At 41.6% G+C, this 24,986-nt stretch overlaps 1 protein-coding gene across 3 annotated transcripts in view; it reads right to left on the minus strand.

The window, feature by feature from the left end:
• Window positions 1-1,462: 1,462 nt before the first annotated feature.
• Window positions 1,463-24,986, minus strand: part of MCPH1 (microcephalin 1) — a 242,280-nt gene continuing 218,756 nt past the window's right edge. Inside the window, exon 14 of one of the 3 annotated variants that reach the window (XM_003271408.4) lies at window positions 1,463-6,343. In XM_003271408.4, coding sequence (XP_003271456.1) covers window positions 6,282-6,343 — 62 coding nt within the window. In that variant the 3' untranslated portion in view covers window positions 1,463-6,281. Of the gene's footprint in view, window positions 7,416-24,986 lie in introns of all 3 variants that reach the window. The other 2 variants (XM_030812415.1, XM_030812414.1) reach the window with 2 other exon arrangements.

Raw genomic sequence — 24,986 nt, forward strand, 5'->3', positions numbered from 1 at the left:
TTAGTCACCTGCTCTGTCCTTGGTCATCCTTTGTCACCTGCTCTGTCCTTAGTCATCCTTAGTCTCCTGTTCTGTCTTAGTCATCCTTAGTCTCCTGTTCTGTCCTTAGTCACCTGCTCTGTCCTTAGTCATCCTTAGTCTCCTGTCTGTCCTTAGTCACCTGTTCTGTCCTTAGTCACTGCTGTCCTTAGTCATCCTTAGTCACCTGCTCTGTCCTTAGTCATCCTTGGTCACCTGTCCTGTCCTTAGTCATCCTTAGTCTCCTGTTCTGTCCTTAGTCACCTGTTCTGTCCTTAGTCACCTGCTCTGTCCTTAGTCATCCTTAGTCCCTGTTCTGTCCTTAGTCACCTGTTCTGTCCTTAGTCACCTGCTCTGGATCCTTAGTCATCCTTAGTCTCCTGTTCTGTCCTTAGTCACCAGTTCTGTCCTTAGTCATCCTTAATCACCTGTCCTTAGTCATCCTTAGTCACCTGTTCTACTTAGTCACCTGTTCTGTCCTTAGTCATCTTTAGTCACCTGTTCTGTAACTGTCCTGTCACTCTGGCTCATACCTCTGCTGTCTTTAAAAAAGCCAATTGGAATTAGCTTAGACTGTGCGGTCCAACCCTAGTCAATAGGGGAAAGATACAGCAGTAGGGCTAGCTGCGTTAGGAATAAGGCCCCCTTCCCCTCCCTTGTCTGGTGTGCTCTCGCCATTGTTCCATCTGCGAGATGCACCATTCTATGAAAGTAAATTGCCTTGCTGAGAAAACTTTTGCCTGAGTGCTATTTTCACTTGGCGGCACTTAGCATTTACTTCCAACATCATCCCATCCAACAGCCTCACAGTTGCCCTGTTATGGCTGAACAAGGTTGTAGTATAGGCCTGGGCAGCATGAACACAGATTCCAGAGTCAGACTGCCAGTGCCGAAATGAAACTGTTAGTTTTTATTTATTCCACTTTTGTTCTAGGTTTCACTGAAGAAACGTTGGTTTCAGGGTGCTGCCCAGATTCCCCTGGGCTGTTACCTGCATATTACTTTCTGTCTGACGGGTCCTCTGGGTAGCTGATACAGACATGGAGTTCAAAGAGCAAGAGATGACCAAGGGTGATGCCTGGGAAAAATAAAAGTGGGTGGAAGCAAGCTCAGATATGGAAAACCTTTCGGCCACTGTGGAGGTCTGACAGCTTAGACCACATTGCAGGCCAACTCCACAGGGAGTTCTAGGGTGAGAAGCCTCATGTTGGGTTGAATCAGCCATGCCCCTGTGCCTTTCTGTGCCCACTTCTTGGCTGGGGACTGCCGAGAAAGAGCATGGCCTTAACTTGAAAGCTGAGGCCGATATTAAATGAACTACCAGATGCAGGTTGGAGAGTGTTAGCTACTTGCATTCATCGCTGTGGAGGAGAAAGTTCTTTCTCTAAGGGAGATCTGAGAGCTACTGCCCTGGGGCTGCCATGTAGCTCTCGCTTGCTCTCTCTTCTTTAAAAAAATAGCTTTATTGATGTATAATTCACATGCCTTAAAGCTTACCCATTAAAAGTGATCTGTTCAGTGATTTTAGTAAATGTATACAGTTGTGTAACCAAAATCACAATCCAGTTTTAGAATTTTTCCATCATCCCAAAATGTTTGCTGTCTGTTCCCACTCCCATCCCCAGCTGCGGGAGACCATGAATCTGTTTCATGCCTCTACAGTTTTGCGGTTTGTAGAAATGGTATCTAAATGGAATCATACAATCTGTATCTTTTGTGTCTGACCTCTTTCACTTATATTTCTGAGGCTCATTCATGTTGTTGCACGTGTTAGTAGTTTCTTGCTTTTTAGAAGTTTGCTGAGTAGCATTCCATGGTGTGGATATACATTTTGTTTATCTACTTTTCAGTTCATGGGCTAATTTTTGGTTATTATGAATAATGTTGCTATGAACATTTGTATACAAGACCTTGTACAGATCCATGTTTTCATGTATTTTGGTTATATACCTAAGAGTGAAATTGCTGGGTCATATGGTAGTTGAATGTTCAATCTTTTAAGCAACTGCCAAATGGTGTTTCAAAGTGGCTGTATCATTTTGCAGTCATGCCAGAAATGTAGGAGAGTTCTAGTTTCTCCATATCCTGGTCAGATTTTGGAATTATCAGTCTTATTGTTTACAGTCATTCTAGTGGGTGTGTAATAGGTATTTCATTGTGCCTTTAATTTGTATTTCCCTAGTGACTAATAATATTGAGCATTTTAATGTGCTTAACATTTGTATATCTTCTTGCATGAATTGTTTCCAGCTTTTTCTTTATCCTTTTATTAATGAGTTTTGAGTTCTTTATATGGTCTGGGTACAAGTCCTTTATTAGATATATGAGTTGCAAGTATTTTTGCATAGTCTGTGGTTTGTTTTTTCATTTTTTTGTTAATGGTTTCTTCAGAAGAGCAAAACTTAAAATTTTGACAAAGCCCAACTTATTTTTTTAATGAATTGTGCCTTTAGTGTCATATTTAAGAAATCTTTGCCTAACCTAAGGTCAGAATGATTTCCTGCTGTGCTTTCTTCTATACATTTTATTTTTTACCTTAGGTCAATGGTTCTCAACCGGAAATAGTTTTGCTCTCCAGGGCACATTTGGGAATATCTGGAGATGGAGATTGTCACAACTAGGTGTGTGTCAGCAGAGGGGTGCCACTGGCATCTAATAGGCAGAGGCCAGGATGCAGCTAAACATTCTACAGTGCACAGGACAGCTCTCCACAGCAGAGAATTATCAACATCCACCCCCACAAATGCCAACACTGCTGAGGTTGAGAAACCCTGATTTAGTCCATGTTGAGCTAATTTTTGTGCATGGTGTGAGGTAAGGATCCAAGTGCTTTTTTTTTTCTTCTGCCAGCACCATTTGTTGAAAAGAATATGCTACTACACTGAATTGCCTCAGCACCTTTGTTCAAAGTCAATCAGCCATAAATATGAAGATTTATACCTGAATTCTCTATTTTGTTATTTGATTTACATGTCTATTCTTATGCCAATATGATACTTTTGTCGTTGTTGTTGAGATGGACTCTCCTGGGTTCCAGCTATTCTCCTGCTTCAGCCTCCTGAGTTACTGAGATTACAGGTGTGTGCCATCATGCCTGGCTAATTTTTTGTATTTCTAGTAGAGAGGAGGTTTCACCAAGTTGGCCAGGCTGGTCTTAAACTCCTGACCTCAAGTGATCCACCCACCTCAGCCTCCCAGAGAGCTGGGATTACAGGTGTGAACCACGCCACGTGGCTGATACTTTGTGATTGTTGTAGTTTTATAGACAGTTTTGGAATCAGGTTCTATAAATCCTCCAACTTTGCTCTTAAAAAAATTGTTTTGTCTACTAGGGGTTCTTTGCATTTTCATAAAAAATTTAGCATCAGCTTTTCAAATTCTACAAAAAAGCCACCTGAGATTTTAATGAATCTATACATCAATTTGAGAACTATCATCTTAACAATATTGCATCTTCTAATCCATGAACTTTGTATATTTCTCTATTTAAGTCTTTAACTTCTTTCAGCAATGTTTTACAGGTTTCAGTATACAGATGTTATACTTGTGTTGCCAAGTCTATTCCTATTTTGTTTATTTTTAGATGCAATTTTAAATGGAATCGTGGTCTTAATTTCATTTTGAATTGCTTATTGACAATATATATAAATACAATTCTGTTAGTTTTCTATATTAACTTTGGATATTACAATCTTGCTAAACTTGTTATAAGTTCTTGTAGGGTTTTTTTTTTTGTATTCCTTACAATTTCTATACATAGTGTCTTGTATTCTTGAGAAAAAAGACTTTTATTTCTCCACTTCCAATCTGTATAGCTTTAATTTCCTTGTATTGCCTTCTCTGGGTAGAATTTTTAATGCAACATTGAATAAAAGTGGTGAGAGCCATAAGCCTTTGAAAAATTGTTTAAAAATTCAGAATCCTGAGAACCTCTAGCCCTATATGTTTTGAGTAAGGCTTTGCAGACCCACAGCAGGCTACTAATAGGATTGTCGGAAGGGTGAAATGAAGTGCAACATATAATATGCTTAGTGTAATGTCAGTCCTCATAAAATATTAGCTTTCAGAAAGAGAATCTTGACTGACTACTGGCAGGCCAGCATCAGGGATCAGAACCTAACATTGAGGACTGAGGCCTGGGTGGGCAGAGGCTGGGCTGGCTCTATGGCTGATGTGGTGGGGGATGGAAGTTCTCTGTGGTTTGTCCCCAGCATGAGTCAGCACAATGTTTGTCAGCCTCCGTAGGGATTTTTGGTGCTGTGGGAGCGCTACCAAGCCAGGATGCTTGTGGTTATACAGAAACATATGTAATGTGAAGCAAGTGAACTCAGGAATGACGCATCATACTGACGTTCAATTGCTGTTACAGGATGAGTATCATGAGGGGATGATTTGGGTGTATATATTATTTTAAAACCGAGAAAACCCTTCATTATTTCTAGTTTCTATAGTTTTCTATAGAATGCCAATTTCTATACAATGCACCGCTACCTCCCTTCTCAAAGGTTCATTCTAGAAGTGATTCTGTTATATTTGTTGAGGGACTTGAAATTTGAGGTAGGAACAACAGCTGAGATGAGCAACAGATAAATAACCCGGAGTGGGAACAGCACCATGATGAGGGCTCAGTGGCACCTCCGACCTCGCTGGGACTCAGCATCTCGTTTATGGTTCTCCTTGTAGAGATCCTTAGCCTCCTTGGTTACATGTGTTCCTAGGTATTTCATTCCGTGGCTATTGGAAATGGGATTGCGTTTTTTATTTGGTGCTTAGCTTGAATGCTATTGTGTATAGAAATGCTAATGTTTGTACATGGATTTTCTATCCTGAAACTTTACTGAAGTCGTTTATCGGTTCCAGGAGCCTTTTGGCAGAGTCTTTAGGGTTTTCTAGGTATGGAATCATATTGGCAGTGAAGACAGACAGTTTGACTTCTTTTCCTAATTGGATGACTTTTATGGCTTATTCTTGCCTGATCACTCTGGTTAGGACTTCCTAGCATTTCATTTGTTTAGAAGGTGACAGACACATCGGTGTTTCTTATTTATTTATTTATTTGAGATGGAGAATTACTCTGTTGCCTAGGCTGGAGTGAAGTGGAGCAATCTTGATTCACTGCAACCTCGGCTCATTGCAACCTCCACCTCCTGGGTTCAGGCGATTGTCCTGCCTCAGCCTCCTGAGGAGCTGGGACCACAGGTGTGTGCCACCACACCCAGCTGATTTTTGTATTTTTAGTAGAGATGGGTTTTGCCACCTTGGCCAGGCTGGTCTCGAACTCCTGACCTCAAGTGATCTGTCCACCTCAGCCTCCCAAAGGGCTGGGATTAGAGGTGTGAGCCACTGTGCTCAGCCAGAAATCGGTGTTTCTATGAATCAGCCCCAGCTGCCAATTTCATCTCGAGGATGGCAAGCAAAAAGTGGCCAATGGACATTGTGATCCCTTGTTGGTGATGCTTTGCTCACCATAAAGCAGGCTTGCAGAAGTAAGACACTCAGATGGCACCAATTATCCTGTATAACACCCCCCATACCTATCTCCTTTCATTACTTTAAGAGAGGAATCTCCGCTAGATAAAAGTCACCTTAATAACTGAGAAATGTCTTTCCTACCTAATGGATAATGTATTAATAAAGATCGAGTTTAAGCAAAGAAACTTTCAGAGTTCTCTAGTTGTTCTCAGTAATAAAACAATGTCAATGAATTTCCATCCTTTATTTGGCAGTACTGTGTTCTAATGACAAAGGTTCTGTGACCTTTCAATTATGATCATTACTAAGATACAAAGACTGGAATTCTATAGAAGAGGCCCGACAGATCACCTAAGGTCAGGCGTTTGAGACCAGCCTGGCCAACATGGCGAAACCCTGTCTCTACTAAAAATACAAAAATTAGCCAGGCATGGTGGCACACATCTGTAATCCCAGCTACTCAGGAGTCTGAGGCAGGAGAATCGCTTGAACCTGGGAGGTGGAGGTTGCAGTGAGCCGAGATTGCACCATTGAACTCCAGCCTGGGTGACAGAGCAAGACTGTCTCAAAAAATATAATAATATAAAATAAAAAGGCCTGAAGCCTCTCTGAAACACACATTCAGTCATCAGAAAGTCACCTGAGAGTTCTTAAGAACCACGACACATGGCAAACATGCTATCAGAAGTCATCTTGTATACGCCAGTTCGTTCTCTTCACAGTTTTGTTTCTCATTTGAACATCCAAAGACAGTTTTGCGAGCTGTGTGCAGTCACCACAGGCCAATGAGGTCACTGTCGTTGTGGCAATAGGTAGTTTTCAGAGGCACAGACCTTGTGCTGGGTGATGGAATCTAGAGAGAGAGGGAAAAGCAGTTTAGCATTCATAATAGCCAGCCACACAGGAAAGCGATAACCTGTTTGTATATACATGAAACTATATTTAAAAACAAATGGTCAAGAGCTGTGTTGTCCATAGGCCCCCCATCCATAGAGCACACATAACTTTTTAAATTAACATGAAACAAAATTCAATACAATGAAACATTCATTTCTCAGTCACACTGGCCAGTTCAAGTGCTTGATAGCCACAGATCCCATTAGATGCAGAACACACTCCCATTGTGTCAGAACACTCGGTGGGCAGCTTGCCAGTCTGTGACATAGGAGCCGAGAATTTCTAATCTTAGCTCACCACTTCAATACTCTCGGCATAAGGCAGAGTATAAGTAAATACATAGATGAGTTTTAATTATGACAGCAGTGGTGAGAGGTAGGCGGTGCTATCCTATCTACCCAGCATAGGTATTTTTTATGGAATTCCAAGTGAATAAGCATGCTTTCTAAAACTCAGTTCTTCAGAGCTTAAATTAAAGAAGCTCTAAAGTCCCATCAGTTTGAAACTCGGCTATTTTATGAAAATTACAAGTTGCGCCTGGTCCAGGACAGCGCTGCAGGTGCAGATGAAGGGTCAGCACAGGTGAGCCTGGCAGCTGGCGGAGCCAACCCCTCCCTCTTTCCTCAGTCCTGGCAAGTGCACTGCATTCTATTCCTACTGTTAGAAAAAAAAGGAATGAAATCCACTGTGAGCCCCGATTGGATGATAAGGTAGATTAAATCAGTCAATTGCAATTAAAGAATCACAATGATTGTGTGACTGTATAATTATAATTACAAAGTTATATTTGAAGGAACTTAAGAAGTCACACAGATGAGTGATGGAAGGTGGAAAGCTATCCTGGTGGTATGGTACAAAAAAGAAAAAAATGGGTTTATTCTATCAATATTTTTAAAAATGGAAGAAAACAAATGACTTATCTTAGTTACAGCTCAAGATAGTTTCCCAGAATTTAAGTGTTGTCTTCTCAATACAAATGTGCTTCTACCCAGGAGGCCTGGGCCAGTGAGGGACTCTCAGATGAATTTCTGAAGAGAGGAACACTAACATTTGTGACAGCTTATATATATAAGAAATCATATAGCTAATAACATCGTATATAACAATTATTATTAGTACTAGGCATACTACTTCTCTCCATAACAGTGAAGCAGGTATTATTATGATTTACATTTTTTTCTTTTTTTGAGATAGGGTCTTGCTCTCTCACCCAGGTTAGAGTGCATTGGTGCAAACATGGCTCACTGCAGCCTCAGTCTCCTGGACTCAGGTGATCCTCCAGCCTCAGCTTCCTGGGTAGCCAGGACTACAGGTGTGCACCAGCACACCCAGTTAATGTTTTGATTTTTTGTAGAGCCAATGTCCCACTTTGTTGCCCAGGCTGATCTCGAACTCCTGGGCTCAAGCAATCCTCCTGCCTCAGTCTTCCAAAATGCTGGGATTACAGACATCACCCACCACACCTGGCTTGACTGTTCTTACGTAACCTTTTGCCATGTATAAGTTTTAATTTCTTATGTATTCAAATTATATCAACACTTTGTCTTGTTGCATCTGGCTTTTGAGTCATAGGTAGGTGGAAGCCTTTTCCGATACTCAGGTTATAAAGTCATTCAGCCACATTTGTATTTTCTTCCAGGTTGTAAAAACTCTATGGATTCAATTTTTACACTTAGTTTTCTGACTAGATGTCAGTTTTCAAAAATCATAAAATAAGCAGAAAAAATGATGCTCTTTCCAAATTCATCTAAAAATTCTATATAATCCAGAAATTTCAAACTTTTAAAAAAGAAAAGGACATGTTTATTCTAAAGTTTATAGGAAAGAAAAAAATGCATAGGAAGATGATTTTAAAAAAGAGAAATAATGAGAAAAAATTTGACATACCAGATATCAAAACAGTCTGTACAATTACAGCAGTAAAATAGAGGTTGGCACTCAGAATAGACAAACAGATCAATGGACGAGAATAACCAGAAACACACCCATACCATGTGGGAATGTAAGAGATGACTCACAGGGGGCATTATAAGTTAGTGTCAATAAATTAGTTATTAAAAACAACATGCTCCCCTCACATTATACAGTAAGTGAAGTGCAGATGCATTAAAGGTCTAAATATTTTTTAAAACTATAAATAGGAGAATATGAGATTATTTTTAAAGCTCAGAGGGTGAGGAAGGCCTTTCTAAGCAAAACCACAAAGGGTAGGTGCCATGGAGGAAAAGAGGTGTTTAATTTTATAAAAAATAACAGTTAAAAATTAAAAACTTGGTAATACTTAAGACACCATAAGTTCAGTTAAAGAGACAGAATTTTATAACACTTACAACAAAAGTTTAATGTCCGTATTATGTAAGTATTGCTGTAAAACAGTGTGAAAAATATAAATAACCCAATTTCAAAACAGGTAAGGGATCAGGACAGGCAATTCACGAATGATAAATCTCCTATCTAAGATATTCAGACTCATTAGTAATTTAGTAATCAGGGAACCACAAATTAATGAGATCTATTTTTTTAACTCATTGGATCACCCAATATTGAAAATATGGGTTATGTCCAGTACTGGACATGGGATTTTATAGGACATAGGAAATAGGACTTTATATACTGTTAGTAAAAGTGCAAATTGGTGCAGCCTTGTGTATCAGAATTTAAGTACACATATCCTAGGGCACAGTAATTTCACTGCTTTGAATCTATTTTACAGAAATCTTCATGAGCCTGGGTTTGGACTAGAATAATTACAGCTCAAGAAAATCTCTTAAAATTGAATTCAGATTGTTCAATTAGAAAACACACAACACACACACACACACACACGAGTTTAAAACAGCAGAAGCCAGCCGTATTGCAGGGTTCATGCCTGTAGTCCCACCTAGTTGGGAGGCTGAGGTGGGAGGACTGCTTGAGCCCAGGAGTTTGAGGCCAGCCTGGGCAACAGAGTGACATCCTGTTTCTAAAATAAATAAATAAATACAATAGCAGAACAATAAAAATAACAGAAAGGACATAAATTAATTACAGTACCTCCCAATGGTTAAAAAGAATGAAGTAGCTGTATATGTGTTAAGCTGGAAGGATATTCTAGACATAGGGTTAAATAAAAGCTCCTGAAAAAATGTGTGATTCTCCAATATATATAAAACCAAATCCCTAAACAATATCTATGTTTATATACATTTATTTCTATGTAAATATGCTTTTTTTTTTTTTTTTTTTAAAGAGACGGGATTTTGGTCCATTGCCCAGACTTGAGAGCAGCGGTATGATCATGGCTCACTGCAGCCTGGAATTCCTGTCCTCAAGTGATCCTCCCACCTTGGCCTCCTGAGTAGCTAGGACTACAGGCAGGTGCCACGACACCAGGGTATTTTTACAATTTTTTTGTAGGGACAGGGTCTATGTTGCCGATGCTGGTCTCAAACTCCTGGAATCAAGCAATCCACTCACCTTGGCCTCCCAAAGTGTTAGGATTATAGATCTGAGTCACTGGACCTGACCATAATATGTTTACATTCATAAATATGTTTTTAAAAGAAATCTAGAAGATACACTTCTATCTTTATTGTAGTTACTTTAAGGAAGGGTTGTAAGACTGGGGGACCCTGTGTACTTCTCTACTGTTTGAGTTCTTTGACTATGAAATTAAATATCACTCCATCCACCCATCTACCCATCTGCCCATCTAGCCATCCATCCATCCACCCATCCACGCATCCACGCATGTATCCTTCCATCCACGTATTTATCATGGTGGGGATAAAGGCTGCCAGAACTATCAATCTTTAAACAGAGACAAGATAGAACAGAAGCCTACGTGTAACCTCACAACAAAGTCTGTACCTTACACCTCTCATGGCCTGCTCTAGGACGTGCTGCCTGAGGAATTACACTGGACTTCTGAGCAGTGGCGTTGAGGTGCACACGGGGCTGTGACTGAGTGTGTGGTCAGCACTCTGGGAGGTCTGAAGCTCATCTGACCACTGAACAAGGGCCGACAGCTCCAGGGTCATGTCCAGGGAGCCCCTCACAGCCCCACGTTCCTAACTGTAAACACACACAGGAAAAATGATTTCTATCCAAGTTTATTTGGTATCTGAAGATAGCCACATCCCCAAATTCCAATGTCACTTCATAGGAATAATCCTCAAACATCCCATAAAATGTGGCCATAGGACAGATGTTAGAGTAATGCCAGTCCTGGCCGGTGGAGACAGAGATGAATAGGAAGCTGAACTGCCCTTCAGCAGCTCTGTGAAATTAAAATTAAAAAAAAAAAGAGGTATTTATTTATTTATTTATTTATGCAACAGTATTTAGCAGGTCTTGGCTGGCATTTATGCACAAGCTGAAGTTTACTAGCCATGCCTCTGTGTGGTCTTATGGTTAGGATACAGAATCAACATGCTGCCAAAATTAATTTTTTATAGTACGGTGGGCAAGTCACTTTATTTAACTGAAACTGTGATTGCCAGCATCCAAGTGTGGTTAATGGTACCATGTGCAGAAGTTCAAGAGCACACGGGACCCATGTGAGCTTTATCTTTGCTTATCAAAATAAGTAAGCATGTTAGGGCTAGGAGATCTAGCCAGATCTCCACTCTGGTAAGGAATTGCCCAGCTCCCTCACTGTGGGACGGTGGTCACCCAGCCTCTGCGGCTTCATGGCTTAAGGCAGCCCTTGGCAGTAGAGCCCAGCAGGTTACAAATATTCCTAGAGTCGTTTCTCATAATGAGCCCAGAGCTGCCTGCTGTGTGATTTTCATCTGCTCATATCACATCTCTCCTCTTTTACACAGCAGTCCTGTAGGCACTGCTTCTGCAGACTGAATAAACCACCGCTCCTTCTGTGCTTCTCCCAGGTCCTGGCTTCTAGATGCCTCATTCTGGTAGCTCAGAACACAAGACTAGGTACTACTTTCGATTCTTCTTCTCTAATATGCCACATCCAATATATCGGCAAGTGCAACAGGCTGTGAAATGTATATTTAAAATCTGACAACTTCACAACACCTCCATCGATACGTCCCTGGTCCTAACCCCCATCACTAATCACCTGAACCACTGCAAAGGTCCAAGATTGCTTTCTCTGCTTCCATTAAAAAACATGTGTCAGCACCTTTAGAGGCCGAGTTACGAGGATCCCTTGAGTCCAGGAGTTCAAAACCAGCCTGGGCAACATTGGGAGACTCTGTATCCATTAAAACAAAAACAAACACAGAGTAAACAAACATACACCATAGTCAATTCCTCCCACTTAAAATCGTTCTGCGACTTCCATTTATTCTTAGAACAAAACCCAAACTTCTTGCTGTTGTCTGTTAAGGTGTCAGTGGTCTGGAATGGTCCAGCCTGAAACTGCCTGCTTCTCCAGCTTCATTTCCTATCGCTTTGTCTTCTCTCCCTTCATTTCAGCCACGCTAAACTTACCGCTTCTCCTGATCTCTCAGCCCCTACCGTTCCTGGAAGGGCCAGTCCAATAGACCTACAAGAGTCCATCCTTCTCTTCATCATCTGGGCCCCAGCTCAAATGCCACTCATCTGCAAGGGGTCTACCTCACTCCTACTCTCCATACTCACCCTGTTTTCTTCATTGCATTTACCACCATAAGGATTTTTAAAGAAACTGTTTGTTGCCTGTCTTCTCCCTTAAATGTTAAGTCCCACAAGGGCAAAGGCTATACATTCCCATCAGTTGCTGTACCTGCAGTGCCTAGAATATCCTCGGCATATGACCAGTGTGTAGGAAATATGTACTGGGTAAATGAGTGAATGACTTGATACCATGTGGTTGTTTGAAGAAAGTAGCTCAGTCTCATAATACAGCAGTTCTCAACATATTTTTTCTGCTCTGATATTTGACTGGAGACATTCACATCGCTGGTACTTCTCTAAGACATCCTAAGAATGTGTCACAGACAAGAAAGTCTGCCGTTTATGTGTGACTCCTACCACACCAACTTCTGTTTCCCATCAAGGAAACGTGTAAAAGGATATTACAGGTGGTGTGTCCCTCTTCCAAAATGCTCGAGACCAGAAATGTTTTGAATTCCAGATTTTGTTTTTTTGTGGGGGGAGGGCATTTTTAAATGGACAATGAGAGATCTTGAAGGTAGGACCAGAGTCTAAAACGAAAATTCATTTGTGTTTCATCTGCAATAGCCTAGAGGTAATTTTATACAATGTTTTAAGTAATTCTGTGCATAGACTGGTGTGATTGCCAGGTGTGACAGCATGACTGTAGTCCCAGCTACACAGGAGGCTGAGGAGGGAAGATCGCTTGAGGCCAGGAGTTAAAGGCTGCAATGAGCTATGATCGCAGCACTGTACACCAGCCTGGGCAACAGAGCCAAACTCTATTTCAAAAAATAAACAAACAAATTTTGTGCATGAAACAAAGTCTGTGTACAGGGAACCATCAGAAAGCAGATGTGTCACTATCTCAGCCCTCACCGCCATGTGGACAATCAGTGGTTGTGTGGCATCACCCTCATTCCTGACTCTGATTTTTTTTTTTTTTTTTTTTTTTGAGACAGTCTCTCTGTCGCCCAGGCTGGAGTGCAGTGGTGCAATCTTGGCTCACTGCAACCTCTACCTCCTGGGCTCAAGCGATTCTCCTGCCTTAGCCTCCGAAGTAGCTGGGACTACCTGCATGTGCCATCATGCCTGGCTAATTTTTGTAATTTTAGTAGAGATGGGGTTTTGCCATGTTGGCCAGGCTGGTGTTGAACTCCTGGCCTCAAGTAATCTGCCTGCCTTGGCCTCCCAAAGTGCTGGGATTACAGGCATGAGCCACCGTGCCTGGCCCTGAGTCTGAATTTATACACTACCAACAAGCAATCATTTCATTACACTTATTCACACATAAGTACTTAACAGTAAAAAATAAGACATGCCATTAACACAGTGAAGACTGATGTGCTCAGGGGAGCTAAGTAGCCAGTGGCATCAGCAGAGACCAGAATCAGCTGTTGAACAACAGCAGCAACAACAAACAACAGCAGGCCTCTGGTCTCCCAACCAAGCTGTGCTTTGATTCAAACGTTACGGGACACTGCATTTTACATTTTAGGTGAGAAGGAACATGAGAAGCAGTTACTGGCCCAGGAAGTGGGTCTTCTGGGGCCAAGGAGGCATTCTGCTGGGTGGCTTTTTTTTTTTTTTTTTTTTTTTGAGACGGAGTCTGGCTCTGTCGCCCAGGCTGGAGTGCAGTGGCGCAATCTCGGCTCCCTGCAAGCTCCGCCTCCCAGGTTCACGCCATTCTCCTGCCTCAGCCTCTCCGAGTAGCTGGGACTACAGGCGCCCGCCACCACGCCCGGCTAATTTTTTGTATTTTTAGTAGAGACGGGGTTTCACTGTGGTCGCTGGGTGGCTTTTTAATGGTATCTGCCCCACTAACAATGGTCGTAGAATTTTTAATGGTATCCGCCTCACTAACAATGGTCTTAGAATCGACAGCTGCTTTCTGTTGGTTCAGTGTACACAAACTTTGTTTCATGCACAAAATATTTACTTAGTTTTTTTGTTTTTTTTGAGACAGGGCCTTGCTCTGTATCCCAGGCTAGTGTGCAGTGGCATGATTACGGCTCACCGCAGCCTCTAACTCCTGGGCTCAGGCAAGACTCTTACCTCGGCCTCCCACACAGCTGGGACTATAGTCATGTGTCACCATGCCTGGCTAATTTTTTTTCTTTCTTTTTTGTCTTAGGAGTCTCTCTCTGATTTTATAAGCTGACATGATTTCTTGTTCTGTTGTGAATGCACGCTGCTCTAGGCCTCAGTTAAGCCATCGCACGTGCTCCAAGCTGTCCACGGGTGCTTTTTCTGCAGTGGTAACGTCAACTTCACAGTTGGTATCATCATGAACACCTTGATTCAGAACCATTCTGGCTATTTCCCCATCAGTCACTGAAATGAACAACTGGAGCCTCATTATCAATGTTAAAAACGACATTAATGTCTACTTCTTCTAGCTGACTGATGAACTCTGAAGGTATATTTTTTCCATAGGTAAGGAGGTCAGACATCCTTTTCTTCTCACTTGACAAGCTGAATTCTTCTAAATCACCACCTTGTTCATCATCATCACTGAACACAGTCGTAGGCCAGAGGTCACGCGAGGCACGCACAGCTGTGTCTTTAGTCACTGTGTTGCAAGCGTTGGCAAAAGCATATATAGCATCCTTCATGCTCAACTCCTGAACATCTCTACACCTACACCTCCGTTCACTGCTGTGAGAGTGCAATTCAAGAAAGTGTTTTTATATTTACTTTCCATGCATCTAAAGATACCTGGTTACATGGCTGAACTAATGAAGTCACGTTTGGAGGAAAGTACACAGCATCAATATTATCTTTGATGAGAATTTCTGCTGGAGGATGAGCAGAACAGTAGTTAAGGCATAAGAAAATCTTGCTGTCATCATCCGGTCCAACTTTCCTGCAGCAAGCACAAGAGGCCTGTACAAAATGTTTGTAAAACCGGTCAGAAAAGATGTCCCTGGTGATCTACGCCTTTTTCTTAGCATAATAATGGACTGGTAAGAAATTTACTCCTTGAAAACAGCACGGACAAAAGCTTTTGCCCATGAGAGCAAGTTTACACTTAGGTGTGCTTGCTGCATTTGCACAGCACTGCACAGTCATTCTGTCCTTGGCATCCTTAATTCCTGTAGGGGCTGTCCCATCAGCTGTAGTCAGCATCTTTCCGGGGCAATAGCACCCAAATGGTCATGTCTCATCAGCAATACAGACTAGTTCTGGCATCAGATTTTCATCAGCGATAATCTTGGCAAACTCGTCAATGAGTTTTGATGCTGCCTTGTGATCTGCATGCTTTAAAACTTGAATTCCATGTCATTTCTTAAATTTCTGCAACCAGTATGTTGAATAATCACATTTCCCTTCAATTTTCAGTTCTTCGGGATAGATCTTCGCTTGTTTCATGATCAGCATACCACTGAGTGGCACGGGTTCACTCTGATGCCTTCAGATCTAGTTTTTCAGTACACGATTGACATCTTCATTTTTAGCTTTACATAGAGTTTTTCTATTTTTCATTAACTTCTGCTCATCACATTCAGCATAGAACTTCAAAAGTGTATCCTTCTGTTTCTTCAGGTCATATATGATGGTCATCCCAACACCATAATCTTCTCTAAGACGTTTCACACTTACACTGCTGTTCAGTTCCTCCAACAAGTTGACTGTTTGTGCTATTGATAAACATAAATTCTTCCTCTTTTTCTGATCACTGTTACACATAGGGGGATCTGCAGGCCTTTTTGACATTTTCAGTAATATTTTTACATGATACTGCATAGAATAAGCAAAAAGCCACAGTGAGTAATGCATGGAGTTCTTGGCCCCACATGAGGTGTCATGGGGAATCTGCGGTGGGTGCCTCCAGCCTGCTCACGTGCCATTTTATTACGCGTTGTGGGCGTGCTTGTGTGGGGGAATTTGGGTGTGCATGGAAAGGTTACACTATAGTTGAAGGCGGCTGGGTGGGTCTTTTTTTTCCCCTTGGGACACTAAATCAACTGTGTCGTGCACCTGTGCTTTGACTATGCCCTGTCACATGAGGTCAGGTGTGGAATTTTCCACTTGTGTTGACAGATTGGCACTCAAAAAGTTTGGGATATTGGAGCATTTCACATTAAAATTAGGAATGTTTGGCCTGTATTACATGGCTAGCCTTGAATCCACTATTACTTACTATTTTTTCTATTACATTTTATAATTGTTTATCATTGGGTATACAAATGCTAATGATTTCAGTGAGTGGATCTTATAAAGAGTAATTTTGCTGAATGAGTTTTAACAGTTTATTGACTCTCTTTGATGTTTCTATCTAGACAACTGTATCACATGCAAACAAAATGTGTCCCTTCCTGTTTAATTCTCACACTTTTTTTTCTCGTTTTATTCCCTTGACTAGGAATCATAGAACACTGTTGAAGAGTAAGAGTAATAGCATTCATGTGTGTCTTATACCTGATTTAAGCCTTAAACTAAGGTTTTCACCATTCAGTATTTGTTGTACATTTTTTATAGATAAACTCCATAGTTAAGAAAGTTATCTATTCCTGGTTTATGAAGAGTTTTTGTTTTTTTTTTTAAATCATTACTGGGCATTGAATCTTCCCTACTGCTTTTTAACACTGCTAAGAAAATTAATGGATTAGAAAAAAGACAATGCTATTCATTTATCCTTTCATTCTTAGGTTAAACCACACTTGGTTATGTGTGTGTGTGTTTTCAAAACACACTGCCAGATTTGACTTATGAAATATCTTATTTAGGAGTTTTTTTTTTTTTTTTCTTCTTCTTAGATGGAGTCTCACTCTGTTGCCTAGGCTGGAGTGCGATGGCACAATCTTGGCTAACTGCAACCTCTTTCTCCCAGCTTTAAGCGATTCTCCTGCGTCAGCTTCCCGAGTAGCTGGGACTACAGGCAGGTGCCAACACGCCCGGCTAATTTTTTGTATTTTTAGTAGTGATGGGGTTTCACTGTGTTAGCCAGGATGGTCTCGATCTCCTGACCTTGTGATCCGCCCGCCTCAGCCTTCCAAAGTGTTGGGATTACAGGTGTGAGCCACCGCACTCAGCCTCAGATTTTTATGTACTTGTTTACAAATGAGTTTTTTAAACCAGTATTAGGTCAAGATCATGCTAGCCTTGTAAAATAAGGTGAATAGATTTCTTTTTTTTTTCTTGTAAAACTTTATAATGTTTGGTAAAACTTACTACTAAAACTATCTGTGGAGGGTGTCTTTAAAAGTTTGACAGACATAACATAAAATTTACCATATTAGCTATTTTTTAAGTGTCCACTTCAGTGGCATGAAGTACATTCGCAATCCTGTGTAGCCATCGTTACTATTTAATTTCTAGAATGTTCTCATTATCCAAAACTGAGTCTCTGTAGCCATTAAACAATAATTCTCTGCTCCCTTCCTGCCTCCTCCACCCTTGGTAACTCAACTATACTTTGTCTCTGTGACTTTGTCTATTCTAAGTTCCTCTTATAAGTATAGTCATATGATATTTGTCCTTTTGTTTCTGGCATATTTCACTTAACATGATGTTTTCACAGTTCATCCACAGCATTACATGTATCAGAAACTCCTTCCTTTTTAAGGGTGAATAATATTCCACTGTATGGATAGACCACATTTTGTTTATTATGCATCCACTGATGAACACTTGGGCTTCTTCCTTTTGGCTATTGTGAACAATGCTGCTATAAATGTGGATGTACAATTATTCTTTTGAGATCCTGCTTTCAATTTTTTTGGTATATACCCAGAAGGGGAATTGTTGGATCATACAGTAATTCTACTTTTCATTTTTTGATGAGCTGCCACACTGTTTTCTATTGTGGCGACAATATCTTACATTCTCAACATTACATGAAGACAGACACAAGGGTTCCAATTTTCTACATCCTTAGCAACACTTGTTATTTTCTGTTTTTTTTTTGTTATTGTTGTTTGTTTATAGTAGCAATCATAATGGGTGTGAGGTGCTATCTCATTGTGGTTTTGATTTGCATTTTCCTAATGATTAGTAATGTTAAGCATCTTTTCATTTGCCTATTGGACATTTATATCATCTTTTTTGAAGAAATGTTTATTCAAGTTCTTTGCTCACTTTGAAATCGGGTTTTTTTGTTGTTGACTTGCAGGAGTTCTTTATATATTGTGAAGATTAACCTGTTATTTGCAAATATTTTCCCGTATTCCATAGATTGCTTTTCACTCTGTTGACGGTATCCTTTGATGCACTGAAGTCTTTAATTTGTATATAGTCCAATTTATCTATTTTTACCTTAATTGCCTCTCTGTGGCTTTCATGAGCCATGCCCACCTCTTGCCCACCTTGCATGTCATGTGAGACAGAGATGACGATCAATCCTTCAGGTATGAACCAGCCAGACTAGAACAAATCATGTCTGGTCTGCTCCCTGCAGCTGGAGGAAGGGAACTGGGAACTGGGTTGCCACCATATGCCACAAAACTTTCCTGCGGACTTGAAGATGGCTTTCCTCGATCAGGCATTTGCCTGGTTGCTGTATGCGTTTGGTGGTTGTTCACAGCACCTGCAGCATCGTTGCAGACAGCTTCTGCCTGGTTTTAGTGGTTTCTGTGGTGGATCAGAGCTTAGAGTTTCCTCTTCTGTCATCTTGCTACCATTCCCATGTGCAGGTGCCTTTTTAGTGGCTGTTGAGAGGAATACTTTTGATTGCCATTAAAATTGTTACTTTTTAAAAATTTTTTTGTTGATACATAATTGCTTTTTTTGTTTTTATTTGTTTTTTTTTTTTTTTTTTGGGACAGAGTTTCGCTCTAGTTGCCCAGGCTGGAGTGCAACGGCACGATCTCGGCTCACTGCAACCTCCGCTTCCCAGGTTCAAGCGATTCTCCTGCCTCAGCCTCCCAAGTAACTGGGATCACAGGCATGCACTACCATGCCTGGCTAATTTTGTATTTTTAGTAAAGACAGAGTTTCACCGTGTTGGTCAGGCTGGTCTCTAGTTCCTGACCTCAAGTTATCTGTCCACTTCAGCCTCCCAAAGTATTGGGATTACAGGCGTGAGCCACTGTGCCCAGCTGATATACATATTTTACCTACTTAATTTTTTTAACGCCTGAGCTTGTTTAGATTTTCTATTTCTTGAATCAATTTTGGTAACATTTTTCTAAAAATTATCCATCTTACCTGTTTTCACATTTATTGGTATTAAATTGTTCATCACACTCTCTTATGATTTTAAAATATCCTTACGATAGCTGCAGTGACCGCTCCAATTTCATTCTTAGTATTTCTCATGGAACCCTATCTCTTCCTTTCTTTTTCAACATTGTCAGGATTTTTACTATTTATAAGTTTTTCCCAGCCAAAGAACTCAGTTTTTTGCTATTGCGAGCCTCTTATTTGCCTTGCTGCCATTTTGCTAACATTTGATATTGTCTTTTTTATTTCTTTCCTCCTATGTTCTTCAGCATTACTTTACTGCCATGCATTTATTTTCAAGCACCAACATTTAAGAAAAATTGATTAAAAAATAAAATCTGATCATTTCATCCAACTACTTTTTTTCTCTTGCTCCAACCTGGGGAAGTTTCTGGAACACCAGGTTCTGTGGTATACAGTCTGAGACCACGACAGTCAGTGGCTGTGTAAATGAAAAAGAGTTTTCCACTTGGTGGGCGCAGCATAAGATCCTGCTTCTTACCAAGAAAGATTCTAAACTGAAAATCAGGGGCCGGGACTGGGGTTCTGGGTCTTTCGGTAATTCACTGCATGACTCTGGCCTAGAAAATCAGAGGCCCTCAGTTTCCTGCTGTCTAAAAGCAGATTTCCACAGGTGATCTCAGAATTCATTTTGGGCTGAACTAGTCTGCTCAGGCTACCATAACAAAATGCCACAGGGTGGGTGGCTTCACCAGCAGACCCTTATTTTTTCACAGTTCTGGAGGGCGGGAAGTCCAAGACCCACGTGTCACAGGGGTTAGTTTCTCCCAAGGCTTCCTGAGAGATGGCTCGGGTTGCAGACGGTCACCTTCTCCCTGTGTGCTCACTTGGACTTTTCTCTGTGCAAACACATCTTTGGTGTTTCTTTGTGTTCCTTTATTTTTATTTTTAGATGGAGTTTTGCTCTGTTGCATAGGCTGGAGTGCAGTGGTGGGATCATGGCTCACTGCAACCTCCGCCTCTCGGGTTCAAGGGATTCTCCTGCCTCAGCCTCCCGAGTAGCTGGGATTGCAGGTGCCCACAACCATGCCCAGCTAATTTTACATTTTTAGTAGAGATGGGGTTTCACCATGTTGGACACGCTGGTCCCAAACTCCTGACCTCAGGTGATCTGCCGGCCCTGGCCTCCCAAAGTGCTGGGATTATAGGCATGAGCCACCATGCCTGGCCTCTTCCTCTTCATATAAGGACACCAGTCATATTGGATTAGGGCCATATGACCTCATGTTACCTTATTTATGTCTTTAAGGGCCCTAGCTCCAGATACAATCATGTTCTAAGGATCGGGAAGGCTTCAACCTATGAATTCTGGGGAGACAAAATTCAGCCCATAACATGAGCTCTGTCACTTTAGGTCACTGAAGGTTCAACACTGACTGCCTAATATGCAACAAGAAAAAGGAATGCAAGTTCAGCACACTCCACACACACAGGAAAGTCTCTCCTACAGTCGTGACCCAAAACATAAATTAAGGTGGTCAATAAGCAAAGAGCCTAAAACCCAGGGCAGCTTCCCATTAGGAGGTTGAGCTTTGAAGTTTCTTTTATGTCCATTAACCTTTGTGATCCTCAGAGCTGCAAGGCAGCTGTGACACACTTGAGCATTCACCCCTAAGCACGGGAGTATTTGCGGGGGGCTTTGTGAATTTGTACAGCAAAATAGTCTTCAACGTTTCCTGCCACAACCAAAATGCTTGGGGCAGCATATACATGGCTGGTTTCACTTCTCAAACCAACCACCACATTTCTAATAGACATAAAAAGTTGCCTTGTCTACAATATTTCTTATTCTGAATTGCATACTGACTCCTGTGTTCTAGGATTTTTTTGGTCTGCTTTTAATGTGCTTTTTTTTTTTGAGACGGAGTCTTGCTCTGTCGCCCAGGCTGGAGTGCAGTGGCGTGATCTTGGCTCACTGCAAGCTCTGCCTCCCAGGTTCACGCATTCTCCTGCCCCAGCCTCCTGAGTAGCTGGGACTACAAGTGCCCGCCACCACGCCCGGCTAATATTTTTGTATTTTTAGTAGAGACGGGGTTTCACTGTGTTAGCCGGGATGGTCTCCATCTCCTGACCTCGTGATCTGCCCGCCTCGGCCTCCCAAAGTGCTGGGATTACAGGCGTGAGCCACTGCAACCGGCCTTAATAATGCTTTTAAACGTTTACATCTCTGATGCAATTCACATCCAGTGAGTTTAGTTCTGTTGGCATAAGTTTAACGACGGGGACGCAACAGTTTAGGAAGTTTCAAAGATAACCATCCAGGACCATTAGTTTGACCAATAAATGCAATAAAGGGAGTGCTTAGAAATTCATTTTCTGAGCAAACCTTTCCAAAGCTAATGGTAAAATACTGTTTTAGGAACTAGCAGTTAATTTTTTTTAAAACCCACTAATGTTTATATAAATATAAATACATATCTATATATAAACATATATATATTTTTAGACAGGTTCTCACTCTGTCGCACAGGCTGGAGTACAATGGCATGATCACAACTCACTGCAGCACTGACCTCCCTGAGCTCAGGTGATCCTCCCACCTTAGCCTCCCATGTAGCTGGAACTATAGGCTTGCACCACCATGCTTGCTAATTATTGTATTTTTTTGTACAGAGGAGATTTTACCATGTTGCCCAGGCTGGACTCGAACTGCTGGGCTCAAACGACCTACCCGCCTCGGCCTCCTAAAGTGCTGGGATTACAGGCATGGGCCACTGTGCCCGGCTGAGATAGATAGATAGATAGATAGATAGATAGATAGATAGATAGATATATATATATGAGCCTAAACATATCAGATGTTGACATTACCAAATCCCACCAGTTTTAGTTCTCATTCATTTATATCCTGGTAGATTTCATCTGTTTTGAGGACAACTCAAAGGAAAAATAATTCTTGATATTGTCTGAATTGTGTCTTCGAATTCTACAAACTTCTGAGTGGTTGCTGAGCTCCTGGGCGTGGAAACCTGGGTAGGGATAAAATGAGGCTGTCCTTGGAGGAGAGGGGCTGGAAGGGGGCAGTCCCTGTCCTCACTCTCCTCTCTGCCACTCTCCACAACTTCTGCAGATGGCCTCCCCTCTCTGCAACTGGTTCCTTATCGAGGCAATGGAAATGTGGACTGTGGTGACTCTGATCAAGCCTCACGTATCTATTGAATCAGGAAGCCCGAAGGCCTGAGGCCTCCCGAGTGGCCCCATGGGAGCATCGTGCATTTCTCTGGTCAGTCATTAGGGGAAAGATGAATGAGCCAGGCCAGCATGAGAAGGCCTGCATGCTATCAGGGATCTTTTTCCTGAAAACATCAACATGGGGACATGTTCAAACCAAATTTTCTTTATAAGTTAAAATCAGGCGGAGGCTAAACTGTTTTTTTTTGGCAATGCTGTTGAGAATATTACATTATGTTCCCACAATAGCATATATGTATGTCTTATCACTTGAATGGAGCCCAGACAATAAAAGGGCGCATGAGATTGGAAATACGCCTATGAGAAAGGCCAAGCCAGCCTTTCGTGATAACAGCAGCAGGGAGGGAAGAGTGCACATAGCTGACCACAGCACAAATGTCACCGACCCTTGAGGACAGTGCCAGGGCTCAGAGCTCCACCCAAGAGCTTGCCATCCTCACCCCGGCCAAGTTCCTTCAGACCCCAGGATCTTCGTTTCGTGACTTGTAAAATGAGAATTATATGTTATGGGAGTGTTACGGGGAAAATGCAACCATTAGCAAATGCTTTCAAATATAATATATATTACCAATATCAGGTAAAGGTAACAATTCATTTCCTAGGGCCAAGAATTTGATTTTTGTTTTCCTGTTTATTTTTATCCATATTCAACCACCCACAAGTGTGCTCTCTCAAAAAGAAAAAAAAAAAAACCAACAACAACCCCATTTCTCCTGGTTGAATGATTCATCAAGAATCTTGGCCCAAGTACAATACAGTTTCAGGGAAAAAAGACTCCAGGGAATGAATAGGGAATGTAATCATGACCTTTCCGATAACCCCATTATTAGGCAACGTGGCGCAGATGAAATTCTCCAGGGAGCAAGTGAGTGAGGCGTGGCTTACATTTTGTATACTGGGCCCTGTTTAGTGACTTCACACCTCCACTCCCTGTTCTATGCCAGCAAGGTGGGGCAGCTGGGGTGGCGGGCGAGCTGAGGGTCACCTCAGAGCTGAGGTCAAAAGAAATTCTTAGAAGTAAAATAATCACTAACAATTTTTATCTTCATAGATATGGAGTTGTTGGTCTTGAGACACAGACCGTGCAGGAACAAAAGGCTTGCGGGTGGACTGTGGTGCCAGGATGCTGCAGTCTCAGGGGAAGAGCTGTCGTTTTAGTGCCCACCTTCCTTTCCCTCCTCTGGCCAAAAAATACTAATAATAATAAAGAAAGGGAAAGAAAAGAAACTTCTCAGAGAGGTTCCCAGTGGCTAAAAAAGACTCCTGGTTTTCCACCCCTGTGAGTTTACGACATCTGCAAAATAAGACTGTTAAGCTACAGAAACAATATAAAGGTACTGAAAAATGATTCTTTTTTTTTCTTTGCAGAGATGCGGTCTTGCTCTGTTGCCTAGGCTGGAGTACAGCGGTGGGATCATAGCTCACTGCAGCCTTGAACTTATGGGCTCAAGCCAAGGCCCACGTAGCTAAGACAACAGGCATGGGCCACCACGCCTGGCTCAAATTACTCTTAGATGCCCAGGGATCCTACCTTACAAAGCAGTTGATATTCCAGTTTGAATAAATTTAATTGATTTTTTTCTTTTAGTATTGTCTTTTCATAATTTATTTAAACAAAATAACTTTTTCTTTCGATTTGGTGCTTTAAAATGGTTTGACATATTCCTAGTTTTTCAATATTGCAAATTTTGAGAATGAAATATTGTCCAGAGAAGCATTTGTTATAATGGAAATTAAGGGGAGGAAAAAAAGTCTCCAAAAGACACAGTGTGCTTTGTCGAAGGGTCAGGGGTGGTGAGGACACATCCATGGATACCGTCAATCTGCCACACTTCACAAGCCTACGCCTGCCAAAGGGCATTTGCACTCTCTGTGTTTTCTCCTTTAACCAGCATGCGGGGTAAGCAAGGTGGAGGTTATGACTCTGTTTTATATGGGAAGTAAATGCATTCCACAGAAAATACGTGATTTCGGCCAGGCACGGTGGCTCACGCCTGTAATCCTAGCACTTTGGGAGGCCAAGGCAGGAGGATCACTTGAGGGTGGGGGTTTGAGACCAGCCTGGCCTACATGGTGAAACCTCATCTCTACTAAAAATACAAAAATTACCTGGGCATGGTGGCAGATGCCTGTAATCCCAGCTACTGGGAAGGCTGAGGCAGAAGAATCACTTGAACCCAGGAGGTTGCAGTGAGCTGAGATCTCATCACTGCACACTCCAGCCTGGTGACAGAGCGAGACTTCATCTCAGAAAAAAAAAAAAAAAAAAAAGTACGTGATTTGTTTCTGGTTAGAGAATAAGCAAATGGCCAACCTGGACCTGGATGAGGAAAGAAACGCAATGCCCTGGACCGTGTCTTCCGTAGGTTTACGTGTGTATGTACGGACAGAAAAATAAACCTTCCTTTATTTGTACATAGTGGCAGCTACCAGATTGGAATTCAATTCACAAAGAGAAAAATACAAAAAAATCGACTTGTCTATTAAAGGATAATGTTTAGCAGAGGGTGAGAAGAGCCAGAAGTATGTACGGACAGAAAAACAAGCCCTCCTTTATTCATACTATAGCTGCAGCTACTGGATTGGAATTCAATTCACAAAGAGAAAAATACAAGCCAATAAATACTTGAGAACTACGTGAT

This window comes from Nomascus leucogenys, chromosome 4 (assembly GCF_006542625.1).
Source record: "Nomascus leucogenys isolate Asia chromosome 4, Asia_NLE_v1, whole genome shotgun sequence".
NCBI lineage: Eukaryota > Metazoa > Chordata > Mammalia > Primates > Hylobatidae > Nomascus > Nomascus leucogenys.